The sequence below is a fragment of the Diadema antillarum genome, unplaced genomic scaffold (assembly GCF_040938485.1).
Source record: "Diadema antillarum isolate AM-2024a unplaced genomic scaffold, OU_Dant_1.0 scf00000134, whole genome shotgun sequence".
NCBI lineage: Eukaryota > Metazoa > Echinodermata > Echinoidea > Diadematoida > Diadematidae > Diadema > Diadema antillarum.
The window spans coordinates 3,557,776-3,582,511 of record NW_027271023.1 but is presented as its reverse complement, the minus strand read 5'-3'; the positions used below and the strand labels follow the sequence as shown (position 1 = coordinate 3,582,511).

The 24,736-nt window shown below is 39.6% G+C and overlaps 1 protein-coding gene across 1 annotated transcript in view; it reads left to right on the top strand.

Moving 5' to 3' along the window:
• The first annotated feature begins 152 nt into the window (after positions 1 to 152).
• The window catches only part of LOC139720847 (macrophage mannose receptor 1-like), a 30,806-nt gene continuing 6,222 nt past the window's right edge, over positions 153 to 24,736 (top strand). The window contains exons 1-24 of the mRNA XM_071632183.1: positions 153 to 162; positions 1,489 to 1,605; positions 2,200 to 2,334; positions 3,484 to 3,603; positions 4,145 to 4,309; positions 4,915 to 5,031; positions 6,181 to 6,294; positions 7,158 to 7,196; positions 8,239 to 8,415; positions 8,878 to 9,037; positions 9,559 to 9,800; positions 10,846 to 11,005; positions 12,193 to 12,314; positions 13,392 to 13,538; positions 14,877 to 15,034; positions 15,634 to 15,783; positions 16,178 to 16,314; positions 16,631 to 16,776; positions 17,354 to 17,556; positions 20,557 to 20,714; positions 22,171 to 22,223; positions 22,819 to 22,938; positions 23,781 to 23,825; positions 24,406 to 24,599. Of these exons, the coding sequence (XP_071488284.1) occupies positions 153 to 162; positions 1,489 to 1,605; positions 2,200 to 2,334; positions 3,484 to 3,603; positions 4,145 to 4,309; positions 4,915 to 5,031; positions 6,181 to 6,294; positions 7,158 to 7,196; positions 8,239 to 8,415; positions 8,878 to 9,037; positions 9,559 to 9,800; positions 10,846 to 11,005; positions 12,193 to 12,314; positions 13,392 to 13,538; positions 14,877 to 15,034; positions 15,634 to 15,783; positions 16,178 to 16,314; positions 16,631 to 16,776; positions 17,354 to 17,556; positions 20,557 to 20,714; positions 22,171 to 22,223; positions 22,819 to 22,938; positions 23,781 to 23,825; positions 24,406 to 24,599 (3,189 nt within the window). The remainder of the gene's footprint in view (positions 163 to 1,488; positions 1,606 to 2,199; positions 2,335 to 3,483; positions 3,604 to 4,144; positions 4,310 to 4,914; positions 5,032 to 6,180; positions 6,295 to 7,157; positions 7,197 to 8,238; positions 8,416 to 8,877; positions 9,038 to 9,558; positions 9,801 to 10,845; positions 11,006 to 12,192; positions 12,315 to 13,391; positions 13,539 to 14,876; positions 15,035 to 15,633; positions 15,784 to 16,177; positions 16,315 to 16,630; positions 16,777 to 17,353; positions 17,557 to 20,556; positions 20,715 to 22,170; positions 22,224 to 22,818; positions 22,939 to 23,780; positions 23,826 to 24,405; positions 24,600 to 24,736) is intronic.

The following is a 24,736-nucleotide window of genomic DNA, read 5'->3' as shown; positions in this document are numbered from 1 at the left end:
ACGAGTGCCTGCACGACCACTCGCACTTCTGCAAGTCGTTCAACTACTACTCGGGCTCTTCCGGCACCCAGTCGCTCTGCTCACTGAGTCAGTACAACGACCAGGACGGCGACATCATACCAGATGGCCACACCGACTACTATCAGCGCAACATGACTTACGGTCAGTGTGTTATTCATTTTAGCGGGCTGTAGAAAACCATGCAACGTTATTCTAGATTCATCGCCCGCCTTGTTTAGCTTTTGAATCTGCGTTTGTCCATCTCCGAGTTTTGTTTTTGCAATTCGACAGTTTTTCTTTTCCCCTGAAATTCTTGACTTCTACTTCTGATCCATGCTTTTTCACTTGAAGAGGTCTGAGATGTCGAAATTACAAAGATATTTCTTTTTCACTTCGTGAATTCATAGATATCCTAAATAACCCTTTACTTGGAATTAAGAAGTTAGAGTTTGCTGCGTTCACTCTTTCGGATAAGACCAGGCGTCCACTAGGGCGCGGACAAGACCCGGACAAGACCCGGAATGCAAATTTGGTATTCCGCACTCCTTCGGCAACCTGTGCGCACGGTCCTGAACGTGTCCGCTCACTGTCCTAAACATGTCCGGGCGTTTCCGCACCTTCGGGAGAGAGAAAAATTTCCGCGCCCAAGTGGACGTCCGTCCTAACAAACCGGAGCTATCTTTTCTCTGAGAAAATAAATGTCTGCTCATACTGCTGATTGTAGACCAATTCGGTTTGGGGACTGTTTTTATGGTAATTTCTAACTGAGGGACTTCAGGTATGCCTAACAAAAGATAGTTCATGCACTGACAAAGAAACGCACCTGGCTCATTGAATAACCCATTGACAGTGTTTTTGATCTTCGTAGGAAGATTCCCAGTAACGGCCGCCATAAGTTACAATGCCCTGAAGTCGGATTCATCTACCGTTTGTCCCCCCAAAATTACAATGATACCCTCCGCAACGATAACTTTGAAAATAGTGAATTAATCCAAATACGATTTCAGGGTATGAAGCTATAACTCAGTGCCCACATCTTACAGAAAAGCCATTTGATTTGCTTTAATGGTCAAAGAGAAATGAGGAACAATTTTGTAGATCATGTCAGGAATCTCTTCACTCCAAGTTCTGTCTATTGTGTTCACACATTAATTTGCGCTTCCAAGATCATCTAAGTGCTAAACTTGGACGAATCAGACTCATGACGTGCTTTACAACAATCCACATTTCTCTGTGACCGCTTAACCAAATTGAATGGGGCTTTCTGCAAAATATAGCTAGGATTTCATATTTTAAGATCCTGAAGTAGCATTTAGACACTTTAATTATATTGGGTGTTATCAATGCGAAAATCCGATTGTAATTTTTTTGGGGACATACTGTATAGTTTTCTGTAGTCAAGGTCGATGAAGCTACACATTGTTGCTGTTCTTTGATGTCTCAGTGGTTTTACATAATCTATGTTCCATGCCCAACGATAACCAACAGGTCTTGAGGAAAACTACTGCAGAAACCCGAGCGATGCCGCCGCACCGTGGTGCTATTTCCACGATCCCCGAAATAACAGGACGGACTGGGGCTACTGCGGCGTACCAGAATGCAATCGTAAGAAAACAAAACAAACAGACAGAAAGTAAAATGTTTTCATGTAATCTTCCGTATAATGCAATCTGACATTGTCAAAGATTTAATATGCTCTACATTCGGTAAAGTATTTTTCCCTGCACTTTGAATACATTTTCTGTTTCACAACATTAACTCTTCTCGGTGTAATGATAGATGAGTGTGAGATCTTAAACATCACTTCAATAGCCGGGTTCACACGTACATCAATTAGCGGGATACAAATCTCGAGATTTGCATCGCGATCGTCATCCCGCTAATTTTGTACGTGTGAACCCGGCTATTGACTTGATTTGTGAAACATTGCTGTTTCCCAATACCTAGTTTTCTTTTGTATTGAAATGTTCCCTGTATGCATTATGCGCTGCAATAATGTTTATCAGGGCCAAAAGTAATACTGTTGATTTCAGAATTCCCACAAACAATGACTAAGCTGCTACACATTGTATTCTATTGTTATGCAAATGTCCATAATGTATTTTTACAAGATTTACCAGGTGCATGTGGTCACAAGAATTTGACGGTGCAATGGGATAAAATGTTTTGTGTTTGTCTTTTTGGTACGTGACAATTTAGCCCAGGACGTTGGCTGTTACAACGCTCTGGATGATGGGGCTTCTTACCGGGGTGCGGCCCGTACCACTGCGTCAGGTCATGTCTGTTTGGAGTGGAAGGACACTTTTTACACACCGGACAGATATCCTAATTCAGGTAAAAGCAGCGTCTGTTTCATGACCAAAATATATCCATACAGTCATCACAGCTCATGATAAATTCAGTATTTACCCCCAAAGAGAAAAACATTTCACAGGAGAAGTATTTAGAGAGCGAGGGGAAATATTTTCCGTTGAGGAACGATTCGCTCGTTTTGTCAGTGTATCTCAATGCTGCGATGTTTTATCAAGACTATGTATATGGATAAGCTTGAATCACAGAGAACAATAACAACAACAAGAACAATTAATTAAAAACAAGGATTCATCTTTTAATCTCTCATGGAGAAATAACTGTGACAACAACAGTAATAATCTTCAAGTTTGCGCAGTATAACTTGTTTCATTGTGAAGATGTTTGCCCCCCCCCCCCCGAAAACTATCCAATCGTCCCAAAATATATCCTCATATTACAACAGTAACCGAGAAGGAGACATTCGAGTAACTATGTTTGATCATGTCAACTGAGCGAACAGTCCCTATTTGCACAATAAGTGATAACACGATTAGACGATAACATGATACATTCAAACGATTAAGTTGGTCAACGGTTAAAGGGATGGACACATTGGTACAGTATTGGTGGAAATGAGAATTTGGCTTTTAACTTTTGCGGGATACCAAGAAAACACTTATGACATACATGTAGTACAGAGCATACCATTTTAAGAGGAATTCAAAGTTTATTTGATGAAAATCGGGTTTGGAATGACTGAAACATCCAAAAACAAAGTAAAACAAAGCGATCGCAATATAGTGTGACTCCCACACTATTAGAACCGCTCTTTCTTGGATATCTCAGCCATTTCAAAACCAATTTTCATCAAATAAACGTTGAATTCCTCATAGAATTACATGTTTTTTCATATTTCAGAAGAGGTTTCTCATTATCTCACCAAAAAATGTTATAAAACCTGAATTTAGGTCTCAACCAAAACTATACGATCCCTCTAATTCTATACCGTGTGAAGGAGCTGGGGTACCTTTGCTGAATACACATACATACAGTCGATCATAATCAATCTATACAATCTTATCTTTCTATTTTTGTTCAGTGTTTAATTGATGAATTGCTCTGTATGTGTGTATATATGTGTGCTTTGTTTTATTTTGTTTTACCATATCTCTTAATCTTTCCATGGCACAGGTCTTGAAGAGAATTATTGCCGAAATCCGACTTTCTTCAGATATGCTCCCTTCTGTTACTACAAGGGAACGTCCGGTATCGTGGCAGAGTACTGTGACATTCCAGAGTGTGAGGTTGAGGGTAAGGGAAGCTTTGAGGTCGTCCCATTGCCCCTTTCACTCCAAAAAGTTGGATATGTCTCCACTCTTTGCGGCGGTTGATTAGATTCGGTCTGATTTTTCTTGTTTGTTCTCTTTGTTTTCTGACTCTCTTTGGGGGAACTGGAAAGTGAGCCCCCTCCACTGATAGTTGGGGACTATTAAATGGGGAAATAGTAATACCTAAGTCTTTAGAATTGGGTGCTACACTTCACTTGCAATAACAAAAAGAGAAGGGAATTTACGGTTATGGATACTCCTTGGTGAAAGATAGTGAAAGGACTACTTTGACTGCAGAAACAAAAGTTTAGACATAATCATACTTATTTGGTGAAAGATGGTTTATTGATAAGTTGTTAAAACCGATGATATGACAGCATAATGCTCAAACCTTTTTTGTATGTTCTCTAGGTTGTTGTGAAGATCACACTGTAGAGTTAAAAACTTTCTGAAGCTGATCCACCACAATAGTGAAAAGTCAGTCTATAATCCATGTCTTGGGTCTGCCTATGTTATCCTGATAGAACTATGTGCCGGTGACGACTGGATGGTGGGCCCGACGGAGGAATGGTGCTACAAGGTGGACACAAACACCCAACAAACCTTCGAGGAAGCACAGGAGAAGTGTGCCGCTGAGAGCGCTTCACTCACCAGCATCACGTCGGAATCCGAGTCCACGTTTCTCTTCGGTAATCCGCCGCAGACTGCCGCAGCCTCTCCTGCCGTTTTATGACCTTGTCTCTGCACCTTTGGTTTATCTCATTGAACCATTAGTTTATCTAATAATTTGTTTGAATATCTAGCTATTTGTTTTCATTTTAATGACAGTGGGGGCGCTATGGAATATTGGATAAAAATGGACAAAATGATTTTACCCACTGTCCTTCTCGACCCAGGTGTATGAATGGGTACCTGGCAACGCTAGGGTAATAATAATAGCAGGGCCCTCTGGTAGAGCAGTGGCAACGCTGAAGAGGCTACCCTGGATAAATAAGACATTATTATTACTACTATCACTATAGTGGCGTTTTGAAGTTTGTAACGATTTCTTTCATCTTTGGCAGGAAATTTCACTAAAGGATATTGTACAGTGAAGTCACAGTGAAGACGTCTACTTATTAACTGAAAACTTTAAAAACCTATTTGAGTTCTAGCCATGTTTTTACAAGTATGTATATCACTTTTCTAGATAGGCTATAAATAGCTTCTGGAATGCATGAAGAGGATGTACAAGAGAAAGTACTTTCGATGGCCAGATATGCTACATGTACTTCTGTTTCTATCTCAAACACAGGCATGGTGCAAGATCTGAATCAGCTTGGGTTCTGGATCGGGGCCACGGACATACAGCAGGAGGCCGGGTGGGAGTGGACGGACGGAAGTCCGTTTGCCTACCTTCACTGGGGGCCGGGTAAATAAACATGATAGAAATTGTATGAAAAAGTCAGATTGAGACAATGATGGTAATGATTGTTGTGATGATGATGATGATGATGATGATGGTGGTGGTGGTGGTGGTGAGGGTGATGATGATGATGATGGCGATGACCACGACGAGATCACACTGACATTAGATATAGCAATATCAATGGAAGTGATAGAAAAATACCAGTGATTGAAATACTTCTGTCAATGAAGACGTAGTCAGGATAATTACTATAGATAACAATCATCCTAAGCACCGCGACCATGACTATCACATTATCTATTTTGAAAACGTGAAATCGAAATATGATTAATTTTGTTATCAGTCCACCATGTGTATGTTGAATGTCTTACTGTTCTAGGGAGGGGGGATGTAATACACTTGTCTTTTCAACGAAAAAAAAAACAAGTACACGTGATATATGGTGATGGACAAACCAAATGCATGCAGGTCTTTGTGAGTTATGAAAGTAACAATTGATGCCTTTAAAACTTCAATTTCAACTACACTGTATTGCACTTTCTTCCATCTTGTTTCCCTGTTCAAACGAAAACTTCAATAAATTTAAAGGGGATGGCTAGTAACTGATCATTGGGAATCAGTGGGAATGCTGGGGGATGATGGCTCCAATTCTTGTGAGATTCATTTAAGAGTATATTATATATCTATTGTTGTGTGAAAATTATTTGCTTCAGAACAGTCTCGTATTCAAGTAATGTGCAGTTTAATGCCCCGTCACTGTACGGGCATGCTAACCTGGAAACATTAAACTGCACATTACTTGAATATGAGACCATTCTGAAGCAAATAATTTTCACAAAACAATAGATATATAATGTACTCTTGAATGAATCCCACAAGAATTGGAACAATCATCCCCCAGCATTTCCTCTGATTCCCTCTGATCAGTTACTTACCATCCCCTTTAAGAACAGTGTAGATCTAAATAGCTAACTAGCTGAACATCAATACATATCAACATACGTTTTCTTGTCTTAGTTTGATTCGAGTAGGATTTCTGATCCTCGGATATAGTTAGTGCTAGTATTGGTTTAGGATATTCAACAATATAGGTAGGTAAGGGGACAAAATTTTGTTATAAATACTTATGAGCGCCATCTCCGTTTCCCTCAGGTCAGCCAGACAATGTGCACGGGACCGAGGCCTGTGCTTTGATGTCAGGCATCGACGGCAAGTGGACTGACGAGGACTGCGATTTGACTTTCTCACACATCTGCAAGAAGCGAAGTAAGAGCAGTTAATATCCAGTCAAAAAGGGTCAATAATTACTTACCCATGCATCATCCACACATATTAATATTATGATGAGTGACTTGACTTCTTGGCAAACTATTGCCAAAGGACAGCATCGATTTGCTAATGTAGTTGTATAAAAGGCGGATCCCCTGTACAGGGACATGGCATATCTATCCCTCATCTCTGCTGGTTTCACTGGACGTTGAACCTAAGACTCGCGATTAGAAAGCAACCCAGCTATCAAAAAGCGTGTAGTTTAAATCTGTTTGACTGGACTTACTTGTGAAAATCACGGAGAGAACAGTTTCGTGACTCGTCCGAGTCACTTCTTCAGCTCTGTCTAGCTGGCGGGTACAGATTTGATTTACACGCTATGGATGAATCAAAATCTACATCGATAAAAACCCAGCTATCTACTTTATAGCTTTATCTCACCGTTTGTGTAAATTGACTCATCTCTACCTTTATGCCCACGTGACAGTTTATTCTATCATATTTACCAATCCTTGCAGCTTACGTCTACCTTTCCATCTTCTTTTATGGCCATTAATCTGTCTGTCAACTCATCTTGCCGACAAATGATGCCTCAAAATATTGTCATTTGTCGCGCCTTGAATATGTCTAAACGAACATCTTTCGCCCATAATGTATACAAAACAATATTACTGCCATATGAACTTGCATGCTCTCGATATGTGCCTTCACTAGGTGATACAGGTTCTTGCAGTTAAGACTGATAGCTCCCAACATTAACACTTACCGTAATCATAGTACTCAGTTAACTCTTACATTCGCAACCAAAGTGATTAAAGAGATGCTGTCATGTTCTTCTCCTATTTTCTTCCCTTATCCAGGCGACAAACCGTTCACAACCATGGAACCAACAACGCTAGGTAAACAAAGAGGACTACGCATGAGGCAAAAAGTACTATACATGAGGCAAAAAACAGAAGGCATACTAAATCAGAACGGAAGACACTATAGGATACAGTGTTTAATTCGGCACTAGTATCCGTTCTACAACTGCATTAACCATTGACATTGAAGGGGTAAAGTGAGAAAATAACATCTTTTTTGTGTGGTTGAGTCATCTGATTAATCCCATTCATCTGTTTGGATGGATTGTACGTTCCTGGTATGTATTTATGGCAATGAATCCCTCCTCTTATTTTTTTAATGTTTTTCCGTTATCTTGATTTGATGATATTCGTTTAGCTTGTCGAAAATTCAGTTTCACTGGTTAGTTTTTGTACATTTCTTTGTCTTCTTCTTGCTCTCTCTCTCTCTCTCTCTCTCTCCCTCTCTCTCGGTTTTGCTTAAAATTTGAAATTAAAATTTGTTTAATACACCTTCAACTTTTCCACGTAGAGTAGAAAATGTGACCAAGAATATTATTATATACGTTCATTACAGCCTTCACTAAAATTCCATGTCTGTTCCTTGTAACTTCCCATTCTCAAGACCCAGTTCCAGCCACAGTGTGTATTAGAGCAAACTGAAATGCAGGAAAAGTTATTTATGAGAGGACGTAATCAATAGTCGTTTTCACATCAGCTCGATGTTTCGAAATAGCGCGCTATTTTCTGACTTGGGAAATTGGAAAATAACTCGAGCTTGGATTTTTATCGGGCTGATGTGAAAACGCCTAATGCCTGATTTTAATCGGTTATGCGATATTGTCCTCCAACCACTTGTTACCAGTTCTTAGGGAATATGTTCAGTGCTCAAGGAATATGATCAACCTAGAAGTCCAGACTTATGTCTTATACGTGTTATGGGCAGAAACATAATTATGTAGTGAAAGCTTGGAAATTTATTATGGGATTGAAAGAAAGGTTGTATGCATCATATACATGCATTATCCCCGGTTATCATGGCAGATGCTCTGTTTATTATTGTTTTGCTGTTGTTATCATTATTTTTATACCTTACTAGCCCCTGGTATTCGTTGCCCAACGGACTGGTCTCGCTACGGCTCGCACTGCTACCTGGTTCAGCAGGACCAGACGGATTGGTACACCGCTTCCAGGGCGTGTGAAGACCTGGACTCCTCGCTGGCCTCAGTGCACAGTGACGAAGAGATGAAACACATCGTCAGCAAGCTTGAAGAAGGTTAGGGGAAAATCTTCATGTTCTTGAAACTGAAGACTTACTCTCAAACTTTGTAAGTATCTTGTCAATGATGCGCTGAGCAGAAATGGGATACAACGTATACAACAGGAGTCACATTGAAATGCAGGGTGCGTTTAGTTAAATATGGCCGTGCTAGCAAAGATAATAATAATTATTTCTCGGGACATAGAATGACCATAGGTTGTAATTCAACGTTGGTCAGTCCGGACAATGAGATTGAAACCATAGGAAAGCAGCAACTGATAGTCCTCTTCGAAGTCTTTGTCAGGTTAGCCTTTACAAAGTTATAAACAAGCGGCGGAGTTGATCCAGAGCCATCAAGTTTGACAGGTGATTGAGGGCCCTTGGTGTTTTTTAGTAAGATATATAAATCTTTTCCATGTTCTGATAACATATATCGTCTTTTCGTGCTGTTGTTTTGTTCGTTTTTGGACGTTACAGCCGGCAGAGAGTATTATTTCTTTGGAGCGAACAGCATCACTAACCAAGATCAGTGGGTCTTTGGAAACGGGACGGGAGAAACACCAATCAGCTACACCAACTGGGCGGACGGACAGCCCGACAATTTCGGAGCTGACGGCGAAGATTGTGTTGCCATGTTGTAAGTTATTGACCGTACGCGCGTTTAAATAGTAATCATTAATCATTAATTATTTCATCATGCACGCTGAAATTTTCTGGCCTGTGATGAGGTTTTGAGGTAGAGCTGTGTTTATGTTTGTCCGTGCATATGCGTGTGAGTTAGTTTGAAACACTAGAGGCGAATGCTCGTACAAGGGTGCGTCATTGTTGTGTTTGTACGAGATGGATTCGTGACAAGAAAGGGAAGGGTAACGATAAGTACTACGACCCATTTGACGTCATACGATTTCTAATAGTGTCATGACCCACGCTGAATCTAAGGCTATTAATCAGTTCACGCAATGAAAAAAAAAGTGAGTCGACTTATTTTTGTTTTCTGAAAGACGATTGTTTTCATTTTAGCATTCTCACTGGGTGATCTCAAGAGAGATGGAGATGGAGAGAGAAAACGACAAAAAAAGAGAGTGATGGAGAGGAGACATCACAACATAACCTATTCCCTTATTCACGTGGTTTCTCACTGCCCGTCTTCCCCGAAAGGTACTCGTGGAACTGGCAGTGGAACGATGCAGACTGCGAGTCGCGGTACCAGGTGGTCTGTGAGGACGAGAACAACTCTGGCGACATGCAGCTCGGCCGCTACACGGCTCACCGAGAGTCCATGACCTTCGCAGAAGCTCAGGACCACTGCAAGAAGTACGATGGCACGATGGCCACCATGCTGAATGATGACGACCGAGACACGATGAAAGAACTGCTGAATGCTTTCTACGACCCTTTCTGTAAGTCGAGGCAGAGATCTTGTTAAACAACATTAGTTGTCAAATTGGCCTTACATCTGATGGACTACACGTTTTCTCTTTTTTCCTCTCTCATGGTTCTCCATGAAGGTCTTACTGATCGATCCTGGGCCCGTTTCATAAAACTTGTCATCAGTGACAAGTTGTCTGATTGGCTGAGAGAAAATTTGTCATAGAAATGTGGCAGTTGTCACTTATGACAAGTTTTATGAAACGGGCCCCTGTTCGTTCGTTTTAAGGAACTGCTCTTTAAGACACATTTGAATACTGTGAATCCGCTTTCCATGCATCACTCGTACCACAAAGCTCTGTTGGGCAACATTTGGACTAGCTAACCGGTAGTCATTAGCAAGCGTTTTCATATCTAACGGGGATGCATGATATTTGATGTACTATTATCCAGTCTATTCGGACTTGACGTCATCAGTTGATTAAAGACGGACATCTGTGAGAATCCGAGCAATAAGCTTGGAAAGATTGATGAGACAAAGACGTGGTTCTCGTCCAGGGGACCGTGGCAGTGAGCACGTCGACTCTATACCAGTTGGCACATGCTCGACAGATTTCTGTTGCAATCGGCGTGGTTGTTTAGCCGGGAGATGGCAGTGTGACATGACTACTTAAACTAGGTCGGCAAAAACATAGGGGCGAGAACGAACTTGCCTCGGGTTACTGACAGCTGAGACGAAGTAACTAAGCACATGCAGAGCTTCAAATGACATCATTACATGACACTTCACCACGCCGACGTGCATATTACAAAATAATCTTACAAGTACTTGAATACATCAACAAAATATAATCATTTTTTGGGGGGGGGGGGGGGCGGCGTAAACACCAATTTCCTGTAAGTCTCCTAATAAATCTATTTAGTGTATTAGGAGAAAAGCAATGCACTGACGATTAAAGCACGAAGACAGAACATGAATACCGTCAGATTCATGGTAATTATTTATCTACTCTCTGCTTGTATGCCTGTCTCTGTCTTTCCCTTTCTCGTTCTCTTTCCTGCACCTTTTCATTTAAGATCCCGACATCTTCTGGCTGGGTGTGAATGACATCAAGTCCGAGAATTCCTGGGTGACGGGAGGTGACCCGGATAGTAAGACGCCACAGACATACACGGACTGGCACGCTGGCGAGCCGAACAACTATAAAACAGATGGTGAACGCTGCGGCATGATGGCGTAAGATTTTCATTCCATTATAAAGCCAGTTGCAATGCACTCATGTCTGGTTTTTTTCTTCATATTTTTTTTTTCCTTGAATGTGGGCGGCTTTTTTTTTTTTGGTATCACAGCATAAAGTCATTAAGGAGACATGGAATAGGCTATACTTAATCTTTGTATTCGACTGCCATGATTTGGATGGCATAACACAACGTCTATCCATGTTTATGATATTATAATTCAATGTAAATTTGTTTTATTTTATCTCCAACAAATTTTGGATACAATGAAATATTGAGTATACAAATGATTTTACAAAATCAGTACAACAATATAATGAACAAAATAACATGTAATAAAGGCACAGGTAATTGTTAACAGAGATACAAATAAATGCTATATCTTTATGGTAAACTCCGAAACAGAGTTGTCCCGGAAGTTTTTTTTTTTTATCCCAACAAAACTTGGCAGACTCGTTTCACTTCATCCATGTCAGTCGTATTATCATAAAACTGCATTTTTAATTCTATTTCAAACCAGTACACCATTGTTTACATGTGCTTGCTTGTAAGATTCCTCAAACAATAATTTGACTTTGAAAATAGATACATGTGCTATTTTGGTACATAATGTACCTTCAGAAAAGGGATCGGAAAGGTTCGCAAGACGTCTACTAGTAGATAATTCCACGTTGTATATCCATTCAAGATTTTCTTTTTTTTTGAAGTAGTGTGGTGTCTAACTGTGGTGTCTAACTGTGGTGTCTAACTGTGGTGTCTAACTGAACAGTTCTCATAGCCAGACTGCGTGTAGATCATAATTATTATAACATTTTTTTCCCCCATGAAGACTGCAACATCAAGTGTTTACTTCGTGGGAAAATGCGAAACAGTAAACTGTAAACTAACTTAAGGTAATAAAGCAAGTTTTTGCCACTTCTTTACGAAGTTATTCTGCAGAAATCGTTGTAAGCATGATCATTATTGCCAGGCGTTGCTCTGTGATTCATTAACGTTCAAGGGGTCCATGATGCTCCTTGTATGGTTCTATCAATATACGTGCATTTCTCAGGCTATGTGATTCTGGAGAATTCGTAGTTGCTTGTGGACATTAACCACTAGATGTTATTATAAGCCGGTCTTGCCTGTGTGTTCCTTTCATACATGAACTCATGCTCTATCCCTTCATTGTCTTGTTTTCTAAAGTCCACAGGATGATTCTGATTCGGACAATGAGCAATTCGAATGGTATGACTGGGGTTGCGGGAATGCAGAACGCTACATCTGCGAGAACATTGACCCGGAGAGCCAGTACACTGGAGATAATGGTACGCACAAGTCTCTGCCATGAACTCAATGTAAAATCCCCCCTTTTTCCCGTTATTACTCTATCATGATTAGGTTAAAACACACATAAAAAGAAGAAAAATGGCAACACATAGAACATGAGTCCAGGGTCCCGTTTCATAAAACTTGTTATCAGTGACAACCGCCACATTTCTGTGACAAATTTGTTCTTGACCAATCATACTTGTCATATGCAAGGATTTCAGTAGCTTATAACAACTCAGACAACTTGTCACTGATAACAAGTTTTATGAAACGGGGCCCAGGTCTTGCCTTGCGGTTGACAAATATATCTGATAATTGTCCGAAAGGTCGATGATTAAGGTATTACGAGATAAGATATAAGTCCTAGAATTCTTACGATTTGAAAACCTTTTTTACTTTAATTTAAGAAGAATTTTAGGATATTGGATAGAATCGACCATTTCCGTTGGAAACATGTTGAGTGAACATACATATGTCTTATTCGATAAAGTCGATTCTGGAGAGTGGAGAGTGAGCACTGTCAGTAATGGTCGGAAATAATGTATCCAGTGACCTGGGTAATATTATCTATAAAGCTCATTGAGATACTAAACAAGTGTGAAATGCGCTATGTAAGAAAACATCTATTATTATTATTATTATTATTATTATTAGTATTAGTATTATTATTATTATTATTATCATTATCATTATCACTATTATTAAGTCTTTGTATTCGAGGATGCTTTCCCAGCGTTAGCTTGCTAAATTTTCAAGAGCGAATTGTGATGAATAACATCCCAAAGCCTAATAAAGAAGTCTCCTGTCTGATGAAGTCGACAGCTCTCTTTTTAGTATCACTGTAGTGACATCACAGCATATCGGAGTACATGTTTGAGGAGCTGTTCAGACTTGGCTCGATGAACAAGACCAAAGATTATCAATTATAGAGCCGACGGTCTCGTACATTGTAGTTGTGCCAATAGGCAAGGCACGTTAAACATGTATCCTCATCGTTCAGTCCTCGGCAGGGGACGACGTAAAACAACTCATGATCCATATTGATTAAATTCAATGGTGTCTTCTTGTTTCAGATCGAACCTTTACTGTTGTCAACGAGGCGCTGACTTGGGCAGAGGCTAACGCTGACTGCCAGAAGAGACAGGGCCGCCTCGCTCAAGTACTCTCTTCTTATGACCAGAGGACCATCAACTACATGCTTTATGACAACAAGGAGAAGCGTAAGGAAACGAAAGAAAGAAAAGAAGACAAATACGATACTTTATACTCTGGCTCATGTAGAACTGTCATTGACGGTAACTTGCGATGCATAGCTTTGCCGCTCTTTTCGGGAGCAGCTTAAACTATTACCCGGTCATAGGGTTTTTTTTTTCTTTTTTTTTTCTTCCAAGTATTACAAGTTGTCTTAAAGGCAACACAAACATACGAACAAACCAATACGGGGCAGAGCAAAACAAAAACAAAAACAAATACTCTTTCCCATTCAGTCAACCTGGGTGAGGTCACCAGAGCTGCATTATAATTATGTACTGTGGTGATTTAAGATGATTTCAGTTGATGTCCAATAGACATCTCGACATGACCGCCTTTGGAACTTGACTATGACGTCACATATGATGTCACATTGAAGCGCTCCTGCCCCCCCATGACCAATGAATGTTATACTATATCTTTATATATATATATATATATATATATATATAGGTGAGAATAATGAAGAGGCGGTGGATGTAGCTTTTGAAGCCAACAATATGATTTTATCATATTATGAGGATTCAAAAGCTACGTCTACCCCTTCTTCATTATTCTCACCTACACGTACACTATTAAGATGCGACGGCCCAGGGGTTTGGCAACTGAAAACACACCCCTCTCTCTCTCTCTCTCTCTCTCTCTCTCTCTCTCTCTATATATATATATATATATATATATATATATATATATATATATATATTACATATATATATTTTTTTTTTTTTCATTTGCCAAGTTATGACATATCTATGTATAGTTGTTAATGCCATCTGCGTGTGTATGCTGTGTTTAAGTTGAACCTTAAAGGGTGTGTACAGTTCTGGTCGAGGTGAGGATTCAGCATTTAATGTTTTGTGAGAAATTCAGAAACCGCTCTATGGGATGTCAAAGAGCGTGCAATTCTAAGGGGTATCAAAAGTTTATTTGATGATAATCGGTTTTGGAATGTCTGAGATATTAAAAAGCAAGATGAAACAAAGAGATCCTAATAAAAGGCGTGGCCTGTCACCTTTATTATTGTCACTTTTTTTTTTGATATCTCAGCCATTTCAAAACCGATTTTCATCAAATAAACGTTGAATCCTTCTTAAGATAACATGCTCTTTCATATTTCATAAGAGGTTTCTCATTATCTCAATTAGGAATGTTCAAAACATGAATCCCCACCTCAACCAGTACTGTACAGTCCCTTTAAGATGTATAGGCATTCTCAAGGGAAGGAAAACAATACGCGGACGAAATTATTTACCCGTTAGATCATTTGTTTTGCTTTCTCTTTTCTTTTTTCTTTCTGTAATCGTAAGTTTTGACCAGCAAAGGAGCCTGGCTTGGGTTGAACGATCGCATGCACCAGATGACGTATGAATGGGTTGATGGTTCAGAAGTCACATACACCAACTGGAACTCGGGCGAACCGGACGATTTCGCCGAGGCTCAGGACTGCATCTTCACGTACTCTCAGGTACGCTGTAGTTCGGGATTCTTCACTATTTCTCCACTCTTAGGTCTGAGAATAACAGTGTGAGGGGGCCTTTTTCCGCCAGGCCTTTATTGAGGGGCCAGATGCTGAGGGATATTATCAGTTCTTCAAAATGAATGTACTAAAGTCATAATGACACGCCCTACAAGGTCGCAAGTGCAATTCTGAAAACAATAGATTCATGTTTGCAGATCGGGTAGTAATGTAAAACCACTTCATCTACCATTCATATTCATGTGCTCTCAGTTTACTTTGTTTTGCTTTATTCTCTGTAACCAACGAAAGTGAAATGTCTATGTTCTTTTCTAAAGATAAAATGAAATTTGAATTGAATTGAATTGAATTGATCTGCAAACATCAGACTGCTGAGCATGGATCGATGGATGAAATAAAAGAAGTATCGGTGCAACCATGGAAAACAAAGCAGTGACGGAATATTTGGTCATATTTTCGTACAACTGATTCAAGAAAGCAAGCTTTTGCTATTTTGTCAGCCTTCGCAGAATAGTTTTCGTCCATTGTTTTGATACCCTCATCCATTCAAGTGATGACATTTTCTGTCCGTTTCTTTGCCCCCTCAGAATGGCAAAGAGAGCACAGGACGGAAGTACTATGCCGGTAAGTGGGCAGACTACCAGTGCGATGACGAAGATTTCGGCTACGTGTGCAAGAAAACGGCATCTGCCTTTGGTCCATCCGAGATTCCACCACCAGAATTTGACTGTCCAATGGTAATTCATGGGAAAAACACCACACAGCAATCTTTCACCAGACTATACAGGACACGTAAAATAGAATGAAAATGAAGAAAAGGGGGATTCGAAATAGGACCTGGACTGTTTGATGCATTTACACACCCAGCCTAAAATGTTGAACAGGTCTACCGGTCTGTGCAAAGACCGAAAATAAGTAGTCTATTAGGATCGAAACAACGTGATTCAAACGCTAAGATGGCGAGCAATCTAGAAGTTAGAATTGCTCACATCATGTAAACGGACGCACAGCAGTGTATCAAAACAGGTTGTTCAACCGGTTATTTTACCACAGAACGAAGATAGAACGTATGGGTGATTACGCACTCATGTTCCATACCTTAATAACGTCTAAACTTCTCTCGTCCTACAGGGTTGGTTCGGCAGCGACACGTTCTGTTACCTGCTCCTAGAGACACAGCTGAGCTGGGAAGATGCCGTGGCAGAGTGCAAGTCCTACACGGATCACGGCAAATCTACCAACACAACCATAGCCTACATTCCCAACAGGTAAATCGAGTTCTAATATGTTGCTTGTTGGAGTGATCAGGACTTGCTTACATTCGGCTTGCAAACCTTTTCATAACTTCATTTCACACAACTGTCTTTGGCTCAATCTGAGGTTGTTTAAAGCCCAAATTGTTGTTAAGCGTACTTTTATCTTAGTTCATAGTTACATTGTTTCTCTATTCCTATTTTTTTCATTGTCTCGTTGATATTGCTCTCAACAATGACATCATTATGACAGTTTATGGTATTTGAAGAGTAGAAGCAGTGATGGGGTGAGAAAATTCTGTCTTTCTGGCCTTTCTTTCGCATATTAAAGTGAAGAGGAAATTGCAATCATGGACGCTCTGTCTGGTAAGAACGGCCTGTACTGGATTGGACTTCACGATCCGAATCGGGAAGGAACTTACCACTGGGAAGGCGGACAACCCGTGACGCACACTTACTGGGACACCAGACAGCCAGGTAAGGGATCTAGAATTCACACACACACACACACACATACACACACACACACACACATACACACACACACACACACACACATGCACACACATGCACACACAACCAGTGTGATGTCTAGAAATGTATATATGTATGTATGTATGTATGTATGTATGTATGAATGTATGTATAGGCATATGGCCTTTGAAATTATAGAAAATGTGTTTTATAACTTTATGCATATTGATATATGGAATATGGAAGCGTGAACCCTTACCACGAAAGGTTCAGCAAATCGTGTGTTTGGTTTTTTTTTTTTTTTTTGAAATTTTCTATGTATATGTATTCGGAAAGGAGCTCTGATGATATCAATAAATATCCTAGAATTTACTGTCTGTGAGTCACAATAGTCGAGAGTAAACATTTATGGATATTTGATCTCCACACCTACACAGCAACTTGGCGGTAGTGTAAAGTAGTAAATGACGCCCATTACTAACAAGTTAGAAACATTATGTAAGAGGAATATTTACCAAATAACGCCCAGGGCTGAAGGAGACATGAAACTTTCTTTCCCTCTGTCTTCTTCACATGGTAGGCAATGACCAGCATCCGTGTGTAGCTGTGAGTGCAGGGGAGGACAGCAATGGTAGGTGGGACGACCAATCGTGTGACAGCAGGTATTCCGCCATATGTCAGAAACCACGACGTGATGACTACGTCCCAGAGTACCCACCAACACCCTCACCAGACGGGTCTTGCGCACCTGGCTGGGTGGGCTACGAGTCTTATTGCTACTTGGTAAGATACCAACCAATATACTGTACGTTACGAACTATAGAAAGTATAAAGTTCAGAAGAAAAACAATACACAAACAGTGACACGAAAAAATTTGAGAATTTGATTGCATAACGATTTGTTATCATTCTTTTTCTTCACACACACGCACACACACAAAAAAAAACTAGAGAGGGGCCGTCAAAGGCGGCAGACCCACGCCTAAGTACAAAGTCGGGGTAAACATAATGTGCATTCGGTCATCTACCAGAATTCGGCCACTTAATTGCCAGTGTGCTTTATCACCAGCCAGTGAGTTCTACCAAAGATCGTACACTGAAGTGTACGATCTTTGGTTCTACAGTCACATCACACGCAAATCACATAATTACACATACGGTATTAACACTCATTCACGTACAGGAAAGTCCTTAAGTCTCCTCCAAAAATCCATCGAAAATCCCAAATTCCACCGTCAAAAGTGCAGAATCGGAACTTTTCCAAGCGCGCGCGAATTAAGTCCAGTTTTAAGAGTATTGTCTACGCGACGGGTCGCGGAAAAAGCGCTAAAAATCGAGAAATACGCCGTTTTCTTGCGGGATATTTTGATTATAGCAAGCCGAGAGTGTGATGATATCAAAGGTCGTATGAGTGTACGATCTTTGATGGTATCCACAAAAGCAAAAAAGAAAAACAAAATTTACGTACCCCCTAGGCAATTACCCCTATGATTAGTGTCTACGGGAATTATTCAATGCAAGGGTTGAATGCAAATGTCTACTGCACCAGTATTCGGCCACCAACGAGCGCCGCAACGTCCCCGGTGCAATTTTGCACCAACAGTGTAGAGCGCGATGCATTTTCAGCGGCCTTGCACACGCATTGACATTGAGCACGCATATCGTGCAGTGTGACTGCGACCGAGCAAAATGCTCCTCCAACGAAAAAAACAATCAATGTTAATTTGAAAAATCATCAAATATCAAAGGTCGTATGAGTGTACGATCTTTGATGGTATCCACAAAAGCAAAAAAGAAAAACAAAATTTACGTACCCCTAGGCAATTACCCCTATGATTAGTGTCTACGGGAATTATTCAATGCAAAGGTTGAATGCAAATGTCTACTGCACCAGTATTCGGCCACCAACGAGCGCCGCAACGTCCCCGGTGCAATTTTGCACCAACAGTGTAGAGCGCGATGCATTTTCAGCGGCCTTGCACACGCATTGACATTGAGCACGCATATCGTGCAGTGTGACTGCGACCGAGCAAAATGCTCCTCCAACGAAAAAAACAATCAATGTTAATTTGAAAAATCATCAAAATACGGGCCAGTTTGTGATGACGGAGAACGAACTTTCATAAATCTAGAAGGACATAGTCCCTCAAATAGGCCTAAACGTAAATTTCGGAATTCTTACGAACATTTGAGCAGCGAAGTCGGATCGTTGGGGAGTTTATGTCTTCGTATGGTAGCGGAAAATCGCAAAGTGAGAAACGGGAAATTTTCGGAATGGTCACTATACCATGGGGTCAAAACTTCAAGGTCACACAGAATTTGCAAGGGTCAACCGATTATCACCAAAATCTAATCGATTCTTTCCTGTCATTATCCAAACATTCCCTGAACATTTCGTGCAAATCCGTTTACCCGTTCTCTTGTTATCTTGTACACAAACAAACAAACAAACAAACAAACAAACAAACAAAAAAAAAACAAACAAACAAACAAACAAACAAACAAACAAACATACGGAACCCTTTACATAACCCCCTGCCGATTTTCATCGGCGTGGGTAATTATTCGCATACAAACACTTAGGTACCAAACGTGAGAATAAACATTCGAATTTAACAGTGTAATGATGATTTCACTCTCTGAATGATGATTCACAATGTGTTCACAATGTTAAAGAAAGACTCAAAGACAGTTCACACTGCACTGTGTTCACAATGTGTTCACATCGTGTTCACACTGTGTTTCACATCGCGTTCACAATGTGTTCACATCGTGTTCATACTGTGTTTCACATCGTGTTCACAATGTGTTCACATCGTGTTCATACTGTGTTTCACATCGTGTTCACACTGTGTTTCACATCGTGTTCATACTGTGTTCACATCGTGTTCACACTGTGTTTCACATCGTGTTCACACTGTGTTTCACATCGTGTTCACAATGTTTTCACATCATGTTGACACTGTGTTTCACATCGTGTTCACACTGTGTTTCACATCGTGTTCACAATGTGTTCACATCGTGTTCACACTGTGTTTCACATTGTTCCATTCTGTGGGACACTGTGTTCTTTCCAAGAGAGAGAGAGGGAGAGAGAGAGAGAGAGAAGTTAATTACATTCTTTTTTTCCCCTTCCACAGGGTGTTTTATTTATACACATATTCAGAAAGTGACATTTACAAATATTTTTTTAATACAAAACAGAATAATAATTCAGTCATCGACAAAAAGTGGCCTACTGCACTTGTACATAATTACAATAACAACATTTCTTTAACTTTTTTACAACATACCATTTATGTTACTTCTTTTTTCATTGGCAGAAACAACCCTGAAAACATTTGATAAATAATTTTGATTAACATTTTTAGTTACATTCTTGTTAAATTGAGATATTTCCGATTAAACTTGCTGGAAAAAAAAGAAAGTGTGGAATATGTTTGATTACGACTCCAGGAATATTATGTATATGCATGTTTTTTTACCAAAGGGTAGGACTAGAAATGTTTAATTTGCATCTAATGATGCATGTTTGAAAATGGGGCATGGCCAATATTACCATCAAACTCATATGTGTTGAGTGTATGTCAGTCGATGAATAAGTAAACTTAAGTCATGCTCAAACTGGGCCGCAAATGTAAGTAAATGATAAACAATTACATAAAACATAAAATAACGTCTTCTCGATATGATGTGTTATTAAAAAAAAAATATCACGAAGGGTATACTCGAAAGTTTCAGTACTAAACCTATTTTAAATCTCCGCTTCAAACCTATCACTAGATTCAGCGGGAGCAAAATGAGACCAACCGTCTTTCTTTCATCAACGCCCTCTACGACTGCTTTTATCGCACCTCTGACTGGTCCTCATACTTGGCCAGCCTTCACAGCCATAGGGAAGAGCTGTTTATACAGGAGCAAGTCCAAGCACTGACACCAGAGTACTGCTCAGCCCAATTATTTTGTCAGAATACTTAAAGTCAAAACATAGTTCTCGGAAGGGCTCAAAATTCATCGTTTGAAATTTCCTTTCAGTACATCGAAGGGGTCTACCAGGAACCTGGCTGACGCGATCTGCCACGATGATGATTTGTTTAGCGTTTCGAGATTTATAAAAGTGTAGAATAATTTCGATCGCAGAACACGACTTTTACTACAGAAGAGCCCTCCCCGTAAACCTCCCGTTCAGCCTAGAACGTTAACGTGGTGATCGATCGCATGCCCTTGCTGTCTTATTTTCCAACAAGCTGCATAATAGTATTCAATCTAGCGTGGAAGATCAATGGATATCGTTGTGGCCTAATTTGTCAATTACTAAAATAATCGATAATGACAAAAAAAAAGTAGCAACCACTATGGGGTAACCTCTAAGATTGTTGACTTGCGGCACTTTTTTTTTTGTGTGTGTCAATATTTCGCATTTTGGGCGTAACCCAACTGAAATCGTGTACATGTAGGCTTATTACAACGTTATTTCACACATTTCTTATGTATAAGCATACATTTAAGAACAATAATCAACAGTTATGCTTGCATACGAGAACTATGTTTTGGCTTCAAGTCTTACAATTGCTTTGAGTAGCAGTAAAGTATGACTACCTCAATTCTAAATAAATCTTATGCCAGTTGTTAGTTTGTCTTTAGTTGTATTAGTCCTAGCGTAAACATTCAAAAAAAAGGTATACTAAAGGGAAGAATTTGCGTTGATGAGGAGGATGTGGAAGAATATTTTCTTTCTGTACAGATATCGTACAGGCACCCTGAGCGTCTTGCTTGGAGTTGGCGCGATACATGTAGCTTTTTTTTTATTTGTACAACCATCATTATCACAATATCCATGTCTCTCTTAATTCAATTCGAAATACATGTTATGCATAGTTTGACGCTAAGTATATGCCGCAAATCCCTATTGCTTTTTGGGTTTAAGAATATGTATGAAAATTCAAATCCATATCATGGCTTATCATGGCTACTACTAAAACACTGATCAATTCAGTGCTTCTTCACGTCGATATAGGGCAATTTGTCTATCATTTGCAATGAAAACATCTCGACGGAAGATTTTCATGAATTTGAATAATTACGCAGTACCCACTGCATGCTATAAGGATTAGAACCAACACTTGCTGTCGGGCGAAAGCTCGGCGGTCTAGTGGAGATGACGCCTGTCCGGAGATCAGGAGGTCGTAGGTTCGAATTATGCTCGAGTACGTACGCCCATGATTTTATCGTGGCTACTACTAAAACACTGATCAATTCAGTGTTTATTTACGTCGATGTAGGGCAATTTGTCAATCAGTTGCAATATATGAAAATGTTTTGTACTTCTGTGTATTTGTTTCAAGTATGAGATAACTACCTTCTTATCTCATTTTGTTTCATTTTGGTTTCTTTTAGGGTTAACGTGGAGGAAGAATTCTGGCTTGGTCTCACAGAATATGGCGGAGGGTGTATGTGCTATTTGACGTTTAAATCTATAGATACCATTATAATTAGTGACGAAATTATGAATCACCACGCGATCATGATGGAAGTTATCGTGCAGTCTTTCTTCAGACTATTTACATCACGAATAGAATGGCTTTAAGTACATAACATTAAGGAGACGATATTAAAATGTTTTTAAAAATTCTTACGAACTACATACTGTACAGTTTGTAGAGGATAAAGCTCAACAAATTGCACATCAAGCAAGGTGAATTAAATGAATGAATGAAAAAAAAAAAGAATGAAGGAAACTGAATGAAATGAAAGAAGCATTAATTTGTCTGCTTTTCGTCGTCGGTCGCAAAATAATACTCTTTTTTCCATGGGCTTAAGACGCTTGCGGCAAATGACTTTTCAACCTTTATTTATTAATAAGATCAAAACAAAGTGTTCACCTGGCCGGAAATACACTTAAATAAAGGGTCCGTATCATGTTGTGCTGTGTATTTGTCTTGCAAGCAAGTGAACGATACAAAAATCTCGAAATTGCCTTGCTCCACTTGCCAGCACTCTTGTGGTTTTCTGTGAAACCTGTGTTGTCTGTCTTGCCCATTGCAGATTTCCAGTGGTACGATGGCAGTGAGCTGAACTATGTGAACTGGGGACCTGGTGTACCGGACGATTTAGAGGACGGACAGTATCTAGCGGCTGTGATGTACCCCGCAAATATAGACAATGGTTGGCAATTCATACCTATGGAATCCAAGAGGAGCTGGATATGTAAAGCGCCAAAAGGTGACGTCGTCTGCTATCCCCCCTACTCTCAGAAACCACTCGGGTCCTAATACCTGTGATTTGTTGTTGTATAAAGTTTATTATTTTTTCTCTTTTATGTAGTTTGAAATTGTATGTATATGGTGGAGTTAAGAAAAAAAGTAAGTCCTAGTTGATCACGTTTAATTGTGATGGTTGCAGAATTTTCAAAATCCTCTTATTCAATAAGATTAACCTAAGACTGGTTCTTAGCCTGACTTTATCGTTTTAGAAAACTGACGTTTAAGTTTCCCTGTCATGATAATTTTCTTTTCTTTTTGTGAATTCACATTGAGTGACCATTTTTTTTAAATATTTTTTTTTCACTTTGAAATAAGCATCCGAATAAATGGTCATTGGCATAGAATCGGAGCGTGTTACTTTCAATTGGTTCAATGATGCAAGGTCACATATTTTCGCAAAAGTGTTACTAGTATAACAAACTTCGTAATTCTGATGATAAAAAACAAATAATAATTTGATGTCCTGACGTGTCTCTCGTTGACTACCGCTCAAATCTCTTCTACAATTCTATATCTTTATGGCATGAAATCGAGGGGAATATCTATAATCGTACCGTTACGGATTTTGATCGCGTTGCGATGCCGACTTTCAGAAAGTTATAATCTTTACTTTATCTTGAAAAGATGCAGAATACTAGTACACTGAAATGTTGAATGGAAATTTTTAGGTATATAAGTATGGTATTAGATTAACGATGAGAATGACTACGATTATTTTCAATGTATTTTGTCTTATCTGTGCAGGTTCAGAGATGTACACAACGATGCCCCCTGTTTCGCCAGGAAAATGTGAGTCTATAGAATGGAGTTCGGCAGCACTCACTCAAGACGATGTTGTGTGAACTGCTATTTTTGCAAAGTTATCATTTTTTTCTTATCCACTTCACATAGTGGCAGAGTCATTGAACTGAATAATATTTGATAGACGTATTAGTGTCTTGTAGATAGTAGACATGTGATGTAATGGATTGATACATTGAACATTCTGTTGAATACTTTCCGACAACGTAGAACATTGTGTTGACATGTGCAATTGTGATAATACTGATGACTTTACATATTTACGCCCGTTTACTATGAAATAATTGTATAAAACCCTCCTACTATAGAGGGGCAAAATAAACAACAACAACAACAACAAAAATAACCAAACCGCGCCCCCGATAAAAAACAACAACAACAACACAACAACAACAAGAACAAGACAACATTGATCTCGTATTCAACGTACTATTGTCAGGTTTGTCCGAGAGTCAACATTTCGCTATTTATTCCAACTTGCATGTTCACTATTTGAATTACGTTGTCTTTTTTTTTTTCATTTGCATTTGTGCCAATCTTTTTATTTTTTTCTTTCTTCTTTTTATAGCCGAGCGGTGCGAGGAGGGCGGAAATTGGCAACGCTGGGACTACAATGCGGATCTCGACACGTGTTACCTATTCATGGGTAGTGATTCGGCCAACCGCGTTACGTGGTTCGACGCCCTCTCTCGCTGCTCCGCGGAGCAATCGAACATGGTGTCTGTGCACAGCAAGGACGAAAATTACTTCGTCCAGGAATTGGTGAGTCTTATCATCTAAAAACAGATTTGTAAAGCACAAGTTAATATGAACAACATTAACGACAGATGTAGTCAGAAATTACTGAAAGTTGACATAATAGTGGTTGATTAAAGTATAATCTAATTTCTGGTAAACTC